The sequence below is a fragment of the Petromyzon marinus genome, chromosome 61, assembly GCF_048934315.1.
Source record: "Petromyzon marinus isolate PM22_M1 ecotype Great Lakes invasive population chromosome 61, UKy_Petmar_22M1.pri1.0, whole genome shotgun sequence".
In the NCBI taxonomy this organism is placed as follows: Eukaryota; Metazoa; Chordata; class Hyperoartia; order Petromyzontiformes; family Petromyzontidae; genus Petromyzon; species Petromyzon marinus.
Genome location: NC_133727.1, coordinates 1,826,181 through 1,846,017, shown reverse-complemented (window position 1 = coordinate 1,846,017; position 19,837 = coordinate 1,826,181). Strand labels below are relative to the sequence as shown.

The 19,837-nt window shown below is 64.7% G+C and overlaps 1 protein-coding gene across 2 annotated transcripts in view; it reads right to left on the bottom strand.

The window, feature by feature from the left end:
- Positions 1–392: 392 nt before the first annotated feature.
- The window catches only part of HMGXB3 (HMG-box containing 3), a 47,222-nt gene continuing 27,777 nt past the window's right edge, over positions 393–19,837 (bottom strand). For both annotated transcript variants that reach the window (XM_076053441.1, XM_076053442.1), the window contains 15 exons: positions 19,733–19,795; positions 18,932–19,133; positions 17,912–18,270; positions 16,497–16,577; positions 15,860–16,006; positions 14,126–14,466; positions 11,987–12,238; positions 11,318–11,448; positions 9,784–9,903; positions 7,102–7,310; positions 6,057–6,288; positions 4,692–4,825; positions 3,451–3,579; positions 2,628–2,837; positions 393–1,739 (listed from right to left, as the gene is read on the bottom strand). In XM_076053441.1, coding sequence (XP_075909556.1) covers positions 900–1,739; positions 2,628–2,837; positions 3,451–3,579; positions 4,692–4,825; positions 6,057–6,288; positions 7,102–7,310; positions 9,784–9,903; positions 11,318–11,448; positions 11,987–12,238; positions 14,126–14,466; positions 15,860–16,006; positions 16,497–16,577; positions 17,912–18,270; positions 18,932–19,133; positions 19,733–19,795 — 3,450 coding nt within the window. In that variant the 3' untranslated portion in view covers positions 393–899. The remainder of the gene's footprint in view (positions 1,740–2,627; positions 2,838–3,450; positions 3,580–4,691; positions 4,826–6,056; positions 6,289–7,101; positions 7,311–9,783; positions 9,904–11,317; positions 11,449–11,986; positions 12,239–14,125; positions 14,467–15,859; positions 16,007–16,496; positions 16,578–17,911; positions 18,271–18,931; positions 19,134–19,732; positions 19,796–19,837) is intronic.

Sequence of the window (19,837 nt, the reverse complement as noted above, 5' to 3'; positions counted from 1 at the left end):
TGGCTGGCTGGCTGGGTGGCTGTCTGGCTGGGTGGGTGGCTGGGTGAGTGTGTGGCTGGCTGGGTGGCTAGCTGGCTGGCTAGGCGGGTGGCTGGCTAAGCGGGTTAGGGTGGTTCCATGTGAAGGGCCCGATGGTGCCACGTGCTCCCGCTGGTTGTGGACCCCGAGGGCGCTGGCGACGCAAGGCAAGCGCCGCTGCACCACCACCAAGAGCCTCGGAGAGAGGAGGGAGCGAGGGGGGAGGAGGGGGCGAGGGGGGCCGAGGGGGGTTAAGGGGGGGGGGCGACCGATAGGAACGAATGAAAGTTGGGAGCACGGCGGAGAGAGGCGAGCGGGGGACCAGAGGGGCGCGATTGGGGGGGGGGGGGCGGAGGGACCAAACGAGATGCGGGTGGAGCACGGGGGGCCGCCCTGACATTTATTGGCTGCTGCACAACACCGGCCACTCCTACTGCTGCACACTCACACACACTCACAACACCGGCTACTCCTGCTGCACACACACACACACTCACACACGCTACTCCTGCTGCACTCACACACGCCGGCCACCGCGTACGCGCGGCAGCTGTTGGCTCTCGGCAGCAGGGACGACGGTCGGCTCCCCCACCCCCCGGCGGTGATTCCGGATGATTTACTGCCGTTGCGTGCGTCAGCCGTGTCCCGTGTCCAGTGTCCCGCGCCACGTGTCCCTCGCCACGTGTCCCTCGCCACGTGTCCCGCGCCACGTGTCCCTCGCCACGTGTCCCGCGCCACGTGTCCCGCGCCACGTGTCCCGCGCCACGTGTCCCGCGCCACGTGTCCCGCGCCACGTGTCCCCCCTATGTGCCCTCGCTCGGCACCCCTCCGCTCTCGTCCCTCCCCGTGCTCGGTCCTCCCGGCGTCAACCGACTCCACTCTCACCCCGCCCCCCCGCCGCCGCCGCCGCCGTCTCCGGCACCCGCCGCAATGTCCCCGCCGACGCCGCCGCTGCCGCCGGCGCCGCCCCCTCCCACAACGGCGGCGACGGCGGCGACTTCCCCGGCGGCACCCTCCGGCGCCGCCGCCGCCGCCGCCTCCCCGTGCCCGTCCGTGGCCGCGTCTGCCGCCCCGGCGTCGTCGCCGCCGCCCTCGCCCCTCACGTCGTCCGCTCCCTCCGGATCGTCCCCGGCCGCTCCGTCTCCTCCCGCGACGTCCACGGTGACCGCCGCCTCCGCCGCCTCCTCCGCCTCCTCCGCCTCCTCCGCCTCCTCCGCCGCCTCCTCCTCCTCCCCCCCTTCGTCGACGTCCCCCTCCAGCTGCGCCACGCCGAGGCGGTAGAGGGAGTCCCGGATGAGCACCTGGCCCGGTTGGCACGCGGCGAGCAGGGCGCCGATCTGGTGGGCCACCACGTCGCGGCTCGTCAGGAAATCGCAGAGGCGGCTGAAGAGGAAGTAGTGGGGCGCCGACGAGAAGCGGGCGGGCCGCGAGCGGCGCCGGGCGCTCGCGGGGGAGGCGTCCAGGCCGGCCAGCGCGGCGTCGTACGGCTCCAGCTCCCGGCACGCCGACAGCGAGCGGTGCGGCCGATGCCCGCCGGGGTCGCCGTCCCCGTCGCCGTCGCCGTCGCCGTCGCCGGCGTCCCCGGCGGTTGTTGCGGTCGGCGGTGGGGCCTGCGCCACCCAGCGGCGAGTGGAGCGCGTAACCGGGTGCACCAGGCTGCCCTCTGGCGAGGGGTCATCTTCGGCGAAGCACTGCTCCTGGAGCTCGGGGCACGAGACCAGCTGGGGGTGGGCACACGCGGGCACAGAGAGGGTCGAGCGGTAAAGGCGCGGCCCCGGCAAGTGCCGCCCGCTGGCGGGAGGGGAGGGACCGGGCCCCCCTCGCTGGAAGGGAGCTCTCCAAGAGCCCCGTCGCCGAGGCGACTGGGGCCACCGGTTAGGCAGCAGCCAACACTCCACCGCACGAGGCCTGGCGGCGGAGACGTTTGCGCCGGTCTCGATGACGGTGGTGGCGGTGAAGATGATGGTAGTGATCATGGTGGTGATGATGAAGGTAGTGGTGGTAGTGATGGAAACGATGGTAATGACGGTGATGATGATCGTGACGATGACGGTGCCGCCTGCATAGCAGCCGGGCGGCGTAACCAACGTCGCGATGATGACGACGATCGGCCGAGACAACAAACAACCACCACCTTCACGGACATCTCCATCGCCAACGTCACTTGCTGCACGAACATCACCTGAACATTTTTTAAAATCGAAAACTCAACTATTGTTATTTTACCAGTCAAGGCCCCACTGAGCTATGTAGCTCTTTTTTAGAAGCGACCCTGGCTATCCCAAATGATAGTCAACCAAGTGGCTTATCATCATCATCATCATCAAGTGGAAATACTAAATGCGAGACGTTGATTCGAAATGTGGAGGGAAAAATCCACGCGACCACGGAGAGAGAGAGAGACACGCAAACTCCAAACATACAGCAGGTGTCAAGGTCGGGATCGAACCCACGACCTCCTGTAGACCAGGCGAGGTAGTCAACATCTCACCACGGAGAGACAGAGACACGCAGACTCCAAACATACAGCAGCGGGCGTCAGGGTCGGGATCGAACCCACGACCTCCTGTGGACCAGGCGAGGCAGTCAACATCTCACCACCTACCCACCTGCGGCGGAGCGAAGGGGTCGCTGAAGCATCCCTGCGTGAGGCCCCAGAGCTGGGCGGCCAGGGCCGGGTAGCGCGCCTCGACGTTGAGAGCGACGTCGCGCGCCAGGTCGCTCACGTAGACGGGCGGCCAGTGGAGGCACGACACGAGCAGGTCCACGTGGTCGCGGGCGCGCTCCGCACGCACCAGGTACTTGGATGCGCTGATCACCTGGGGTCGGGCACACACGGGAAGACGCAACGCTCTGTTCGAGTCTTTTTGTTACTTTCAAATTTTCCACACCGGAGGGCCGTGCCAGGGCCTGAGCCGAGCCGTCTCGGTGTCTTCTTGTGAGGCCGCGCAGCAACAAAAAAAATAAAAAACACCCGTGCCGTGTGCTGGTCCTGGCGCTGGCTCGGCACAGATGTGCCGGTGGAAAAAAAAAACCTGTACCGTGCTGGTCCAGGCTCGGCTCAGATGTGCCGGTGGAAAAAAAAAAAACCTGTACCGTGCTGGCCCTGGCTTGGCTCGGATGTGCCAGTGGAAAGAAAAAAACCTGTACCGTACTGGCCCTGGCTTGGCTCGGGTGTGCCAGTGGAAAAAAAAACACCTGTACCGTACTGGCCCTGGCTTGGCTCGGATGTGCCAGTGGGAAAAAAAAAACACCTGTACCGTGCTGGCCTTGGCTAGGCTCCGATGTGCCAGTGTAAAACGGAAGGTGAAGCGGGCTAAGCAGTTCACTCAGGTCGGGACGACAGACGACTGAGGAGTTCCAGTCAGACTGAGTCTGTGGGTCTCATTGCTACTGCTGGAGCTGCTGCAGGTACTGCCGGAGCCGGTGTACCTGGTGGGGACACATTTTGTAGATCTTGCCGCCCGTGTGCGATGGCCGGGCCAGCGTCTCGGAGCCGGGGGGGCGACCGCCGTCCAGAACCGAGGCGTAGAGGCACACGAGCGACACGCACAGCTCCTCCTGCTCACGGGGAGACACGCGCGGGGGGACACGCGCGGGGAGACACGCACGGGGGGACACGCGCGGGGAGACACGCGCGGGGAGACACGCGCGGGGAGACACGCGCGGGGAGACACGCACGGGGAGACACGCGCGGGGAGACACGCACGGGGAGACACGCACGGGGGGACACGCACGGGGAGACACGCGCGGGGGGACACGCGCGGGGAGACACGCACGGGGGGACACGCGCGGGGAGACACGCGCGGGGAGACACGCGCGGGGGGACACGCGCGGGGAGACACGCACGGGGGGACACGCGCGGGGAGACACGCGCGGGGAGACACGCGCGGGGAGACACGCGCGGGGAGACACGCGCGGGGAGACACGCGCGGGGAGACACGCACGGGGAGACACGCACGGGGAGACACGCACGGGGGGACACGCACGGGGAGACATGCGCGGGGGGACACGCGCGGGGAGACACGCACGGGGGGACACGCACGGGGAGACACGCGCGGGGAGACACGCGCGGGGGGACACGCGCGGGGAGACACGCACGGGGGGACACGCGCGGGGAGACATGCGCGGGGGGACACGCGCGGGGAGACACGCACGGGGGGACACGCACGGGGAGACACGCGCGGGGAGACACGCACGGGGGGACACGCGCGGGGAGACACGCGCGGGGAGACACGCGCGGGGAGACAGGCGCGGGGAGACACGCGCGGGGAGACACGCACGGGGAGACACGCATGGGGGGACACGCACGGGGAGACATGCGCGGGGAGACACGCACGGGGGGACACGCACGGGGAGACACGCACGGGGGACACGCGCGGGGAGACACGCGGGGTGACGCGGGGTGACGCGGGGTGACGCGGGGAAGCGAGCGAGGATGCGCAGGGAGACATACGGGGGGAGATGTGGGGTGGCTTGCGGGGCCACGCACGGGTACATGCACGGGGTGTACGGTGGTAGTCGTGCGGTGGTGGTGGTAGTTGTCCGGTAGTCGTGCGGTGGTGGTGGTGGTTATGTGGTGGTGGTTATGTGGTGGTGGTGGTGGTGGTTATGTGGTGGTGGTGGTGGTTATGTGGTGGTGGTGGTTATGCGGTGGCGCTGGTGGCGGGTACCCGCGAGAGTGTGGCGCTGCAGGGCAGGCCGCAGCGCTGGCAGGCGTCCTCCAGCCGCTCGCGGGGGCTGCTGTGGAGGGTGGCGACGTCCAGCTCCCCCGCCAGCACCAGGCGCATCAACGACTCCGCACAGCCTGGCCGCCACCCCCCCCACGCACACGAGTCAAAGGTCCCCCGCGTAGCCTCGACAGACCGTCGGGGCAAGTTGCCGTTAGCGAGCGGCAGCGCCGCCTATGAAGGCCGGCGAGGTCACGCAACGGGGCGGGTGGCCAGCACCACGCCCGGCCGCCTTTGTCTCCCCAGTGGCGATGTTTACTGCACACTACACCGGGTACCCATTTGAGGCCTACACACCCAGCCAGCCCCACGTTAATACAGGGACATGAATGGTGAGTGTATCAGCGAGTGAGTGAGCGAATGGTGAGCGAGTGAATGGTGAGCGAGTGGCGAGCGACTCACCGCTGGCGGGGCCCCGCTCCAACCTGACGCTCTCCGTGTTGATGGTGAGGAACCCACGCATGAATGATGAGTGGGTGGTGATTGAGCGGTGAGTGAGTGGTGAGTGAGTGGTGAGTGAGCGAGTGGAGAGTGAGTGCCACATGATTGGTGGGCGAGTGGTGAGTGAGCAGTGAGCGAGTGGTGAGCGAGCGAGCGAGTGGTGAGCGAGTGGTGGGCGAGTGGTGAGCGAGTGGTGAGCGAGTGAGTGGTGAGCGAGCGAGCGAGCGAGTGGTGAGCGACTCACCGCTGGCGGGGCCCCGCTCCACCTTGTCCCTCTCCGTGTTGATGGTGAGAGCCCCGCGCACGAGTGGTGAGCGAGTGGTGAGCGAGTGGTGAGCGAGTGGTGAGCGAGCGAGCGAGCGAGCGAGTGGTGAGCGAGTGGTGAGCGAGTGGTGAGCGAGTGGTGAGCGAGCGAGCGAGTGGTGAGCGAGTGGTGAGCGAGCGAGTGGTGAGCGAGCGACTCACCGCTGGCGGGGCCCCGCTCCACCTTGTCCCTCTCCGTGTTGATGGTGAGCGCCCCACGCACGAGTGGTGAGCGAGTGGTGAGCGAGTGGTGAGCGAGCGAGCGAGTGGTGAGCGAGCGAGCGAGTGGTGAGCGAGCGACTCACCGCTGGCGGGGCCCCGCTCCACCTTGTCCCTCTCCGTGTTGATGGTGAGCGCCCCACGCACGAGTGGTGAGCGAGTGGTGAGCGAGTGGTGAGCGAGCGAGCGAGTGGTGAGCGAGCGAGCGAGTGGTGAGCGAGCGACTCACCGCTGGCGGGGCCCCGCTCCACCTTGTCCCTCTCCGTGTTGATGGTGAGGGCCCCGCGCACGAGTGGTGAGCGAGTGGTGAGCGAGCGAGTGGTGAGCGAGTGGTGAGTGACTCACCGCTGGCGGGGCCCCGCTCCACCTTGTCCCTCTCCGTGTTGATGGTGAGGGCCCCGCGCATGAGCGGTGGGATGAACGGCGCGACGGCCGCGGCCTCGAGCCGGGGGGCCGCGGCGCCGGGGAAGGCGGCGGCCTCCAGGGCCTCCGTCTCCATGAGCGACCAGAAGTCGTCGGCGCTCACCTCCTCGCCGCCCACCTCGTTCGCCTCACCCTCCTCGCCGGGCCACACGAGCTGACGCACACGCGCCGGTGAGGGGGAGGGTGCCGGGCGGAGTCCAGGTGGCGACGACGGTGATGGCAATGATTACGGCGGTGGCGATGGTGGTGGCGGCAGTGGTTGTGACGGTGGTGGTGATGAGATGATGATGGCGGCGGTGGTGGTGGTTGTGATGGTGGCGGCGATGATGGTGGCGGTGGTGGTGGTTGTGATGGCGGTGGCGATGATGGTGGCGGCGATGATGGTGGCGGTGGTGGTGGTTGTGATGGCAGTGGCGATGATGATGGCGGCGGTGGTGGATGTGATAGCGGTGGCGATGATGGTGGTGGTTGTGATGGTGGTGGTTGTGATAGCGGTGGCGATGATGGTGGCAGTGGTGGTGATTGTGATAGCGGGGGCGATGGTGGTGCTGGTGGTGGTGGTTGTGATGGCGGTGGCGATGATGGTGGTGGTTGTGATGGTGGTGGTTGTGATAGCGGTGGCGATGATGGTGGCAGTGGTGGTGGTTGTGATAGCGGGGGCGATGATGGTGGCAGTGGTGGTGGTTGTGATAGCGGTGGCGATGATGGTGGTGGTGGTTGTGATAGCCGTGGCGATGATGGTGGTGGTTGTGATGGTGGTGGTGATGAGATGATGATGGTGGTGGTGGTGGTTGTGATAGCGGTGGCAACGATGATGCCACCAGCACCTTCTTTGCCACCGCATCCACCACCACCAGCTCTGACATCGGCCATTATAACCACCACCATCACCATCATCAATACCCCCTACTGCTGCTGGTCTTCCCCCCTGCCCCCCCGCCCCCCCCGCCCCCCCCGCCCCCCCCACCTCCAGGTCGTCGAGGTCCAGGAGGCCGTGGGCCCCACGCTGCGCCAGCTCGAGCCGCGGGGCGACCCCGCACACGCCACAAATCATGTCGTTGTAGTCGCGCGCCGTGAGGCTCTCGAAGGCCCAGTAGCCGGCGGCCAGCAGCTCGCTCAGCGCGGCGGGGGGCGGCCGCTCGGCCCCCGGGGGCCCCCCGCGACCGAACCCGCCGCCTAGGGGGGGGGGCGGGGGGGCACGGGGGGAGACGCGCGAAGAGATGCACGGACGCACAGGAAGCCAGGGGCAGGGAGAGGCCGGGACGGGGGGGACAGTGGGACAGTGGGACACGGGGACAGTGGGACACGGGGACAGTGGGACACGGGGACAGTGGGACACGGGGACAGTGGGACACGGGGACAGTGGGACAGTGGGACACGGGGACAGTGGGACACGGGGACAGTGGGACACGGGGACAGTGGGACACGGGGACAGTGGGACACGGGGACAGTGGGACACGGGGACACGGGGACAGTGGGACACGGGGACAGTGGGACACGGGGACAGTGGGACACGGGGACAGTGGGACACGGGGACAGTGGGACAGTGGGACAGTGGGACACGGGGACACGGAGACAGTGGGACACGGGGACACGGGGACACGGGGACAGTGGGACAGTGGGACACGGGGACAGTGGGGACACGGGAACAGTGGCACAGTGGGACACGGAGACAGTGGGACAGTGGGACACGGGGACACGGGGACACGGAGACAGTGGGACAGTGGGACAGTGGGACACGGGGACAGTGGGACAGTGGGACACGGGGACAGTGGGACACGGGGACAGTGGGACAGTGGGACACGGGGACAGTGGGACACGGGGACAGTGGGACAGTGGGACACGGGGACACGGAGACAGTGGGACAGTGGGACAGTGGGACAGTGGGACACGGGGACACGGAGACAGTGGGACAGTGGGACAGTGGGACACGGGGACAGTGGGACAGTGGGACACGGGGACAGTGGGACACGGGGACAGTGGGGACACGGGGACAGTGGCACAGTGGGACACGGAGACAGTGGGACAGTGGGACACGGGGACACGGGGACAGTGGGACAGTGGGACACGGGGACAGTGGGACAGTGGGACACGGGGACAGTGGGACACGGGGACAGTGGGACAGTGGGACACGGGGACAGTGGGACACGGGGACAGTGGGACAGTGGGACACGGGGACACGGAGACAGTGGGACAGTGGGACAGTGGGACAGTGGGACACGGGGACACGGAGACAGTGGGACAGTGGGACAGTGGGACACGGGGACAGTGGGACAGTGGGACACGGGGACAGTGGGACACGGGGACAGTGGGACACGGGGACAGTGGGACAGTGGGACACGGGGACACGGAGACAGTGGGACAGTGGGACAGTGGGACAGTGGGACACGGAGACACGGAGACAGTGGGACAGTGGGACAGTGGGACACGGGGACAGTGGGACACGGGGACAGTGGGGACAGTGGGACACGGAGACAGTGGGACACGGGGACAGTGGGACACGGGGACAGTGGGACACGGAGACAGTGGGACAGTGGGACACGGGGACAGTGGGACACGGGGACAGTGGGACACGGGGACAGTGGGACACGGGGACACGGAGACAGTGGGACACGGAGACAGTGGGACACGGGGACACGGAGACAGTGGGACAGTGGGACACGGGGACAGTGGGACACGGGGACAGTGGGACACGGAGACAGTGGGACAGTGGGACAGTGGGACACGGGGACACGGAGACAGTGGGACACGGGGACAGTGGGACACGGGGACAGTGGGACAGTGGGACACGGGGACAGTGGGGACACGGGGACAGTGGGACAGTGGGACACGGAGACAGTGGGACAGTGGGACACGGGGACACGGGGACACGGAGACAGTGGGACAGTGGGACAGTGGGACACGGGGACAGTGGGACACGGGGACAGTGGGACACGGGGACAGTGGGACAGTGGGACACGGGGACAGTGGGACACGGGGACAGTGGGACAGTGGGACACGGGGACACGGAGACAGTGGGACAGTGGGACAGTGGGACAGTGGGACACGGAGACACGGAGACAGTGGGACAGTGGGACAGTGGGACAGTGGGACACGGGGACAGTGGGACACGGGGACAGTGGGGACAGTGGGACACGGAGACAGTGGGACACGGGGACAGTGGGACACGGGGACAGTGGGACACGGAGACAGTGGGACAGTGGGACACAGGGACAGTGGGACACGGGGACAGTGGGACAGTGGGACACGGGGACAGTGGGACACGGGGACAGTGGGACAGTGGGACACGGAGACAGTGGGACAGAGAGACACTGAGACACAGAGACAGTGGGACAGTGGGACAGTGGGACACAGAGACACTGAGACACAGAGACTGTGGGACACAGAGACTGTGGGACACAGAGACGATGGGGACAGTGGGACACAGAGACACTGAGACACAGAGACAGTGGGACAGTGGGACACAGAGACGCTGGGGCACAGAGACACAGAGACATGGAGACACACTGGGACACGGAGACACACGGTGACACACGGAGGAGACACGCTGCAGACACGCGGCGTAGACACACGGAGGAGACACACGGAGGGGACACACGGAGGGGACACACGGAGGGGACACACGGAGACACACTGAGATGCGGTGTACCGGCGGCGTGCACGATCTCCCGGGCTGTGTCGCTGGGGTTGTCTCCGTCACGCACACGCTGACGTATGTGCAGCAAGAGGTCAAGGGTCACGAGCAGCCGGTTGCCCACGTTAAACAGCCCTGCAGGACATCACCGACATCACCACCATCGCCATCACCGACATCAACATCACCGACATCATGAACATCACCATCATCATCATCGACATCATCAACTACCTAAAACACGGTAGGACCAACACCTCGGCCGTGGCAGATGACCTGTTATAATTCAGTAGGCTCACATGACATTGACTTCTCCAAGACAGAGGTTCTTTGCAAGCCATCTGGCTACCATGAGAGATTCGTTCATGAGGCTATCCACATATACAAACACAGAGACAATTTCAACCGAGAAGATGGACTCTGGCTTAGCAATCATTGGAAGGATTTGATAAACCATTTCGGGTCTTAATTGTTCACGCTTACGGTGGCTTTCAGACCGCATCCATTATTTTAGTCTCCCCCCTCCTCTTTTCCGAACATAGATGGACTCGTCCATCTGAATAACTGCCAAATCGCTCTCCGTGGTGCTAACGTTAAAAAAACGCGATTTTTTTCAAATTTTCTTGCTGTGGTTTTCACGCCTGATGGTGATTGCTTGCTTGTGTTGCAGTCGAAACGTCGTGAGAATATTGTTTAATATTTGTATTATTTTATTGTTTCCCTTCTACGTGACTTTACCGAAAGAACCAAGAATATATATCATCAACTACGTAACGGACTTCCCCACCATCAGTATGTGAGTGAGCGGGTGAGTGAGCGTGTGTTAGAATGTTTGAGTAAGCGAGTGAGTGAGTGAGCGAGCGTGTGGATGACCGGGTGAGTGGGTCGGTGAGTGAGCAAGTGAGCAGGTGGGTGAGTGAGCGGGTGGGTAAATGGGTGAGTGAGCGGGTGGGTGAGCGAGCGGATGGGTAAGTGGTTGAGTGAGCGGGTGGGCGAGCGAGTGAGTGAGCGAGTGAGCAAGCGGGTGAGCGAGCGGGTGGGTGAGCGAGCGGGTGGGTGAGCGAGCGAGTGGGTGAGCGTGCGGGTGGGTAAGTGGGTGAGCGGGTGGGTGAGTGAGCGGGTGGGTAATTGGGTGAGCGAGCGGGTGGGTGAGCGAGCGGGTGAGTGAGTGAGCGGGTGGGTAAGTGGGTGAGTGCGTGGGTGAGCGAGCGGGTGGGTGAGTGAGCGGGTGGGTAAGTGGGTGAGTGAGTGGGTGAGTGAGTGGGTGAGCGAGCGGGTGGGTGAGTGAGCGAGTGGGTGAGTGAGTGGGTGGGTGAGTGAGCGGGTGGGTAAGTGGGTGAGTGAGTGGGTGAGCGAGCGAGTGAGTGAGTGGGTGAGCGAGCGGGTGGGTGAGTGAGCGGGTGAGTGAGTGGGTGAGTGAGTGGGTGAGCGAGCGGGTGGGTGAGTGAGTGGGTGAGCGAGCGGGTGGGTGAGTGAGCGGGTGTGCATGGGTGAGCGACCGCCACGATGTTGGTTGGGGGGGGTGGGGGGGGTGGTGATCGCTCCTCACCAGAGTTGATGTCACAGAAGCCGTGCAGAGCGAGGCAAGAAGGCTCGAGACACATCTTCACCACGGCGGACACACGCAGGAGGTGGCAGGACGAGAGCAGCCAGCAATCCTCGTCCAGACCCAGCATGGACCTGGGGACACGCGGAGACACGCGGAGACACGCGGAGACACGCGGAGACACACGGAGACACGTGGAGACACGCGGAGACACACGGGGGGGGACGAGCCGGGGGCTACACGGGGACACTGGAGACACTCCCCTCACACTCCACCCCCCCAAGCCACTCACCCCCCCAACCCCCCCCACTCCCCCCACTCCCGTTCCACTCCCCTCGCCCCCCACCCACTCCCCCCACCCACTCCCCCCACCCACTCCCCCCACCCACTCCCCCCACCCACTCCCCCCACCCACTCTCCCCACCCACTCTCCCCACCCACTCTCCCCACCCACTCCCCCCACTCCCCTCACCCCCCACCCACTCCCCCCACTCCCCTCACCCCCCACCCACTCCCCCCACTCCCCCCACCCACTCCCCTCACCCCCCACCCATTCCCCCCCCCACTCCCCCCACCCCCCACTCCCCCCACCCACTCCCCCCACCCACTCCCTCCCCCACTCCCCCCCACCCACTCCCCCCACCCCCCACTCCCCCCCCCCACTCCCCCCACCTGTCCACACTGCTGAGCCAGGTGCCACAAAGCTGGCACAGGTGAGCGGAGGGGCCGTAGCCGAGGGCCCAGCCAGGACCCTCCCCCCCGGCACGGTGGAGAACCAGGCCCCCCCCCTCCTCCTCCAGCAGCACCACCTCCTCCACCTCCTCCCCCTCCACCTCCTCCCCCCCCACCTCCTCCTCCTCACCCGCCTCTTTCCCCTCCTCCACCGTGCACGAGGAGGCCTCGGCCCGGGAGGTCGCTGCGTCTCTGGGACACGGAGAGACACGGGGAGACACGGGGGAGACACGGGGGAGACACGGGGGAGACACGGGGGAGACACGGGGGAGACACGGGGGAGACACGGGGGAGACACGGGGGAGACACGGGGGAGACACGGGTGAGACACGGGGGAGACACGGGGGAGACACGGGGGAGACACGGGGGAGACACGGGGGAGACACGGGGGAGACACGGGGGAGACACGGGGGAGACACGGGGGAGACACGGGGGAGACACGGGGGAGACACGGGGGAGACACGGGGGAGACACGGGGGAGACACGGGGGAGACACGGGGGAGACACGGGGGGAGACACGGGAGAGACACGGGGGAGACACGGGGGAGACACGGGGGAGACACGGGGGGAGACACGGGAGAGACACGGGGGAGACACGGGGGAGACACGGGGGAGACACGGGAGAGACACGGGGGAGACACGGGGGAGACACGGGGGAGACACGGGGGGAGACACGGGAGAGACACGGGGGAGACACGGGGGAGACACGGGGGAGACACGGGGGAGACACGGGTGAGACACGGGGGAGACACGGGGGAGACACGGGGGAGACACGGGGGGAGACACGGGGGAGACACGGGGAGACACGGGGGAGACACGGGGGGAGACACGGGGGAGACACGGGGGAGACACGGGGGGAGACACGGGAGAGACACGGGGGAGACACGGGGGAGACACGGGGGAGACACGGGGGGAGACACGGGGGAGACACGGGGAGACACGGGGGAGACACGGGGGGAGACACGGGGGAGACACGGGGAGACACGGGGGAGACACGGGGAGACATGTGTGAAGAGACACGGAGCGATGGGGAGACACAGAGTGATAGGGAGACACAGGGAGACACGGGGAGACATGGGGAGACGTGTGTGAAGAGACACGGAGAGACACGGGGGAGACATGGAGTGATAGGGAGACACGGGGAGACACGGGGGAGACACGGGGAGACACGGGGAGACACGGGGGAGACATGGAGTGATAGGGAGACACGGGGAGACGTGTGTGAAGAGACACGTAGCGATGGGGAGACACGGGGGAGACACGGGGGAGACGTGTGTGAAGAGACACGGAGCGATGGGAAGACACGGGGGAGACACGGAGAGACGTGCTTGAAGAGACACAGCGATGGGGAGACACGGGGGAGACACGGGGAGACACGGAGTGATAGGGAGACACGGAGAGACACGGGGGAGACACGGCGGAGACGTGTGTGAAGAGACACGGAGTGATGGGGAGACACGGGACAGAGACGTGTGTGAAGAGACACGGAGTGATAAGGAGACATGGGGGAGACGTGTGTGAAGAGACACGGAGTGATAGGGAGACACGGGGGAGACACGGGGGAGACAGGGAGTGATAGGGAGACACGGAGTGATAGGGAGACACGGGGGAGACACGGGGGAGACACGGGGGAGACACGGGGGAGACGTGTGTGTGAAGAGACACGGAGTGATAGGGAGACACGGGGGAGACACGGGGGAGACACGGGGGAGACGTGTGTGAAGAGACATGGAGTGATAGGGAGACACGGGGGAGACGTGTGTGTGAAGAGACACGTAGTGATAAGGAGACATGGGGGAGACACGGGGGAGACACGGGGGAGACGTGTGTGTGAAGAGACACGTAGTGATAAGGAGACATGGGGGAGACATGGGGGAGACACGGGGGAGACGTGTGTGTGAAGAGACACGTAGCGATGGGGAGACAGGGGGGAGCCTGTGTGTGAAGAGACAGAGCAAAGCGGCGAGACTGGGGGACACGGGGGAGACACATGGAGACACGGCGGAAGAGACAGAGTGAAGAGGAGACGCCTGGGGGACACGGGGAGACACGGGCGGACCACACGGAGACACGGGTCACCTGAGCGCCACGCGTGCCAGAGCGGGGGCCAGCTCCGCCTCGGATTCGGGAATGTGCAGCGAGCGGCGCAGCAGAGCGACGGTGCTCCGCCGCTGCACCACGCGCTGCTGTGCCGTGAGGGGGCGGCCGGGGTCGGCCAGAGGTCGCGCGCCGGGCCCAGCCGCCGCCTCCCCCGCTTCCGGCGCCCCCTCCTCCCCCGCCCCCTCCGCGGTCATCATCATCGTCACGGCGACCGCGTCCCCGCGGTCCTCCTCGTCGCCCGCGGGCTCGGCGTCGTCGGCCAGGGCCGCCTCGTCGGCGCGGGCCACGGCCTCGAGCACCTCGTCGTAGCAGGGCTGGGCCTGGCGAGCAGCGAGGCGGCATCGCGGATGAAGTCGCCCGTGGTCGTCGGTACTCGTCACGGAACCTCGTCACGGTCGTCACGGAACCTCGTCACGGAACCTCGTCACGGAACCTCGTCACGGAACCTCGTCACGGAACCTCGTCACGGCCGTCGTCGTCGTCGTCACAACCATCGTCATTCATCACTGATCCCCATCACAGCCATTGCTCTCACTCATCATCACAGTCTTCATCATTATCATCATCATCATCACAGTCTTCATCATCATCATCATCATCACAGTGTTCAACATCATCATCATCATCACAGTCTTCATCATCACCATCACAGTCTTCATCATCATCATCACCAGTCTTCATCATCATCATCATCACAGTCTTCATCATCATCACAGTCTTCATCACCATCACAGTCTTCATCATCATCATCACCATGCATCATCAATCCTCATCACAGCCATCGTCATTCATCACCGATCCTCATCACAGCCATTGTTCACTCATCTTCAGTCTTCATCATTATCATCATCATCACAGTCTTCATCATCACCATCACAGTCTTCATCATCATCACCATCACAGTCTTCATCATCATCATCACAGTCTTCATCATCATCATCATCACAGTCTTCATCATCATCATCATCATCACAGTCTTCATCATCATCATCACCAGTCTTCATCATCATCATCATCACAGTCTTCATCATCATCATCATCACAGTCTTCATCATCATCACCACGCATCATTAATCCTCATCACAGCCATCGTCATTCATCACCGATCCTCATCACAGCCATTGTTCACTCATCTTCAGTCTTCATCATCATCATAGTCTTCATCATCATCGTCTTCATCATCATCACAGTCTTCATCATCATCAGTCTTCATCATCATCATCATCACAGTCTTCCTCATCATCATCACAGTCTTCATCATCATCACCATCACAGTCTTCATCATCATCACAGTCTTCATCACCATCACAGTCTTCATCATCATCATCACCATGCATCATCAATCCTCATCACAGCCATCGTCATTCATCACCGATCCTCATCACTCACCACAGCCACCGGACAAAAACCCTGCGTGGCTACGTGCGTGCGGCTGCCCCTGCGAGTGGCTGCGAGCGGCTGCCCCTGCAAGCGGCTGCCCCTGTAAGCGGCTGCCCCTGCAAGCGGCTGCCCCTGTAAGCGGCTGCCCCTGCAAGCGGCTGCCCCTGTAAGCGGCTGCCCCTGCAAGCGGCTGCCCCTGTAAGCGGCTGCCCCTGCAAGTGGCTGCCCCTGTAAGCGGCTGCCCCTGCAAGCGCCTGCCCCTGCGTGTGGCTGCCCCTGCAAGCGGCTGCCCCTGCAAGCGGCTGCCCCTGCGTGCGGCCACGTGTGATTTACCTGCGAGCGGAGGGCCCTTCGAGACTGCGAGCGCAGGGCAGCACCGCACTTGGGGCAGGCGAGAGGCTTGTGCCGGTTCATGTAGACAAAACCGCAGCCCGGGCTCTTGCAGTGGCCCTTGCCCCGTGACGTGGCCAGGCCCAGCTCCTGACAGGAGCGGCGCACGGGGACAGCCGCGGGCACGCGGGGGGACACGAGTACGTGGTGTCAAGCGCTGGAGTACGCGGTTACATACGTACAGAGCACCTGATCGCACGAGATTGATCGAGCTTGTGCACCGTGTGCGCCGTGTGCGCTTACTCCACTGACGTGGTTGGTGGGTGCGGTTAACGGGTGGGGGGTTGGGAGAGAAGGAGAATGAGCGGCGGTGGTGGCTGTTGTGGCGATGGCGGTGGTGGCAGTGGTGGCGATGGCGGTGGTGGCGATGGTGGCGATGGCGGTGGTGGCGATGGCAGTGGTGGCGATGGCGGTGGTGGCGATGGTGGTGGTGGCTGTTGTGGCGATGGCGGTGGTGGCGGTGGTGGCGATGGCGGTGGTGGCGATGGCGGTGGTGGCAGTGGTGGCGATGGCGGTGGTGGCGATGGCGGTGGTGGCGGCGATGGCGGGGAGGAGTGTTACCCAGTGTGGGTGGACTCACAAAGGGGTGATGCAAGCGATGGTGCGCTTGGACGAGGGTGCCAAAGTTGCCCTCCTCCACCTGCGCGCCCTCCCCACCAGTCTGCACCAACAAAGACAAAGATCCCCCGTGTAGCCTTAATAGACTGTCGGGGCAAGTGCTGTTAGCGAACAGTGCCTACGAAGGCCGGCGCGGCGCACGAGGGGGTGGGTGGCCAGCAGCACGCCCGGCCTCCCCAGTGGCGATGTTGAACCCAGGTACTCATTTGAGGCTGAGTCGACCTAAGGGAGGCCCAGGACCGGTTCAGATAATCGTCACCGGTGTTGGCCGTGAGGGGGAATCGAACAGTGAGCAGATCAGCTCCACGGTAGGTCCTGGTGTCAAGGACATGGGCTCGCATCCGCTGTTCCATCACTATGTAGTCCAGCAGATGTTCTTGCTTGGACCCGACATGCATCCATGATGTTGTGTGGATGCGCCGATGCCGGAACGTGTTGGTAATTACAAGCCCATGGGCTTCCCACCGTTGTTATTGAGCTGATCTGGCCATCACTCCAGATCAGGTGCCAGCACCATGATCAACTCGGTCATTGAAGTCACCCAACAAGATGACTCTATCCCAAGGGGCCACTTTAGCCAGCACCTGTGACAGGTGGTCATAGAAGGCATCCGACTCATCGGCCTTGCCTGCATCCCTCCACGGATGTTCGTCTTCGGTGGGGGCATAAGTAACCACGACCACCACTCCTCGCCTCCGGTTGATGGGAAGGCGAGCCCAAAGTAGCCTGTGGCTTACAGCTTCCAATAACTCACCGCCACGCTCCCACGCCCCCTTCATTATTTTGATCAGAAGAATAGCCACTCTCTATTATTTAGCAGTCTCCTGCCCCGAGTAGAGGAATGTCCACCCCTCATCGTGGCAGGAGCCAGAGCCAGTCCTCCGTACCTTCTGAATACCACAGAGATCCAGGCGGTACCGGTCCAGCTCCCAACAGAGGAGTGGCAGCCTCTACTCCGCAGTGAGCATTCGAACATTCCACGTGGCCATCCGAAGTGGCTTTTTGTTGTTTCCGGGAGAGCCCCGAGGGTAATGATTCAGTCTCCTGGCTCCGTCATAGACGCCTGTCCACTCAGGGCCTCCGGCACAAGCTTAATACGTTTTTTGCATCGTAGTTTAGTTAACTGAAGGTGGAGGGGTTACCGGCCCCTCGTACCAGTCCAGAGCCCCATTTGGCCGCTGTGGTGCCATTACGGCACTACCCACCACAGTGTTGCCGAGGAGTTAGGGGGTTATTTTGCCGGACCACACGCACACACACGCACACATACACGCACACACACACGCACACACGCACGCACACACACACACACACGCACACACACACACACGCGGACGCAAACCACAAGTGCGTGCGTCGCCCCCCCCCTTCTCTCACCCCCGCCTGCCCCAGCTGCTTCAGGGTGCTGGCTTTGAGGCCCGCTTGCGGCGGGGCCGGCTGCACCGCCAACGCAGCGGCGATCTGCTGCTGCTGCTGCTGCTGCTGCTGGGGCAGGGAGACCAGGGTGGCCGCGAGGGGGGCCGAGCCCCCCGCCCCCGCCGTGGGGGGCGTCTCTCCCGGGCGGCCCCCGCCGCCCCCACCCCCGCCGCCCGCCACCAGAACCCCCCCCTCCGCCGAGCAGCGGGGGCCGGGAACGGCGATGAACTGGACGAAGGCGACTCCGGCGGCGACTCCGGCGGCGACTCCGGCGGCGGCGGCGGCGGCGGCGGGCGGGGCGGAGGAAGTGGCGGCGGGGCCTGCGGGGGGGGGGGGAGGGGGGGGGGTGAGCGTGACGCAGCCGCCAGAGGAGGCTGCGATCGACGGCGCCGGCTCACGGCGCCGCCCGTCCGCCCGTCCGCCCGCAAACTTGCTCCGTCCACGTGCGAACGATGGGGAGCGTGGCTAGATCGTCCCCAACACTCCCCACTACCCCACCCACCACCCTCACCACCCTCACCACCCTCACCACCCTCACCACCACCCCACCCACCACCCCACCCACCACCCCACCCACCACCCTCACCACCCTCACCACCCTCACCACCACCCCACCCACCAAGCCCCACCACCCCACCACACTCGCACATCAGGATCGTAACAACCAATCGCGGTTGCACGACGTGGCTAAGGTCCGGAGAGCAGCGTCCATCGCGTGGGACTCGGAGCAGCAGCAGCAGCAGCAGCAGCCGGCCGGTTGCACGAGTTGTTCGGCTGCTGCAGGGAGGGCCACGTTTCGGGCGACTCGGTTGAATGCAACTGAGTTGCTTACACGTTGCATGCAACCGAGCTGCTCGTACGTTGCATGCCACCGAGTTGGCTGCATGCAACCGAGTACAAGCAATTGAACCGAGCTGCATGCAACGGAACTACGTGCGTGTCCGCGTGCGGGGGCTGCCGGTAAGGACGACCCGGCCTCACCGGGCGCGGCGGTGGGCACGGGGGCGGGCGTGGCGGCTGGCACCGCGGTGGCCACGGCGGGCAGGATGGCGCGGAGGGGCCGCGGGGATACCCGCTGGACGGGCCCCACCGGGCCACAGAAGGGTGTCGGTGGAGGGAGGGCCGGGGGCGGCGCCGGCTGCAGGGCCACGGTCCGCCCGGGGCCGGAGGCCCCCAGCGGTAGCTGCAGGGGGGCGGGGGCAGGGAGTCAGTGGCTAAGCCGTCGCTCTTCCTTCCGTCATCAGCACCATGTGTACATTCAATAACATCGCTTTCATCTGTGCATTCAATACCATCACCACCATCTGCATCATCACCATCATCATCATCCGTGTCATCACTACCATCACCATCTGCCTTTAGCTCTTCTCAATATCAGCACTCTCACACACTCGCACAAAGAAAAAGACCCCCTGTGTAGCCTTAACAGGCTGTTGGGGCAAGTGCTGTTAGCCAGCACCTATGACAGCCGGCAAGGCACACGAGGGGGTGGGTGGCCAGACTCCCCGGTAGCGATGTTTACTACACACCGCGACACCAGGTACTCATTTGAGGCCGAGTCGACCTAGCGGAGGCCCAGGACCGGTTCAATTGATCGTCACCGGTGTTGGCCGTGAGCGGGAATCGAACTCGGGTGGCCGGGTTCGCAGCGCGGTTACGATAACAGCTACGACATGCACGCACACGCACACACGCACATGCACGCACACACACACATGCACGCACACACACACATGCACACACACGCACACACGCACACACACACACACGCACACACCGCACCTGTATTGCGAAGTTGTCAAACATTCCGCGGACCGGTGGTGTTCCTGCGATGAGCTGTACTGGCTGCACACACAGACAAACATCATACGGACACACGCAGGCACA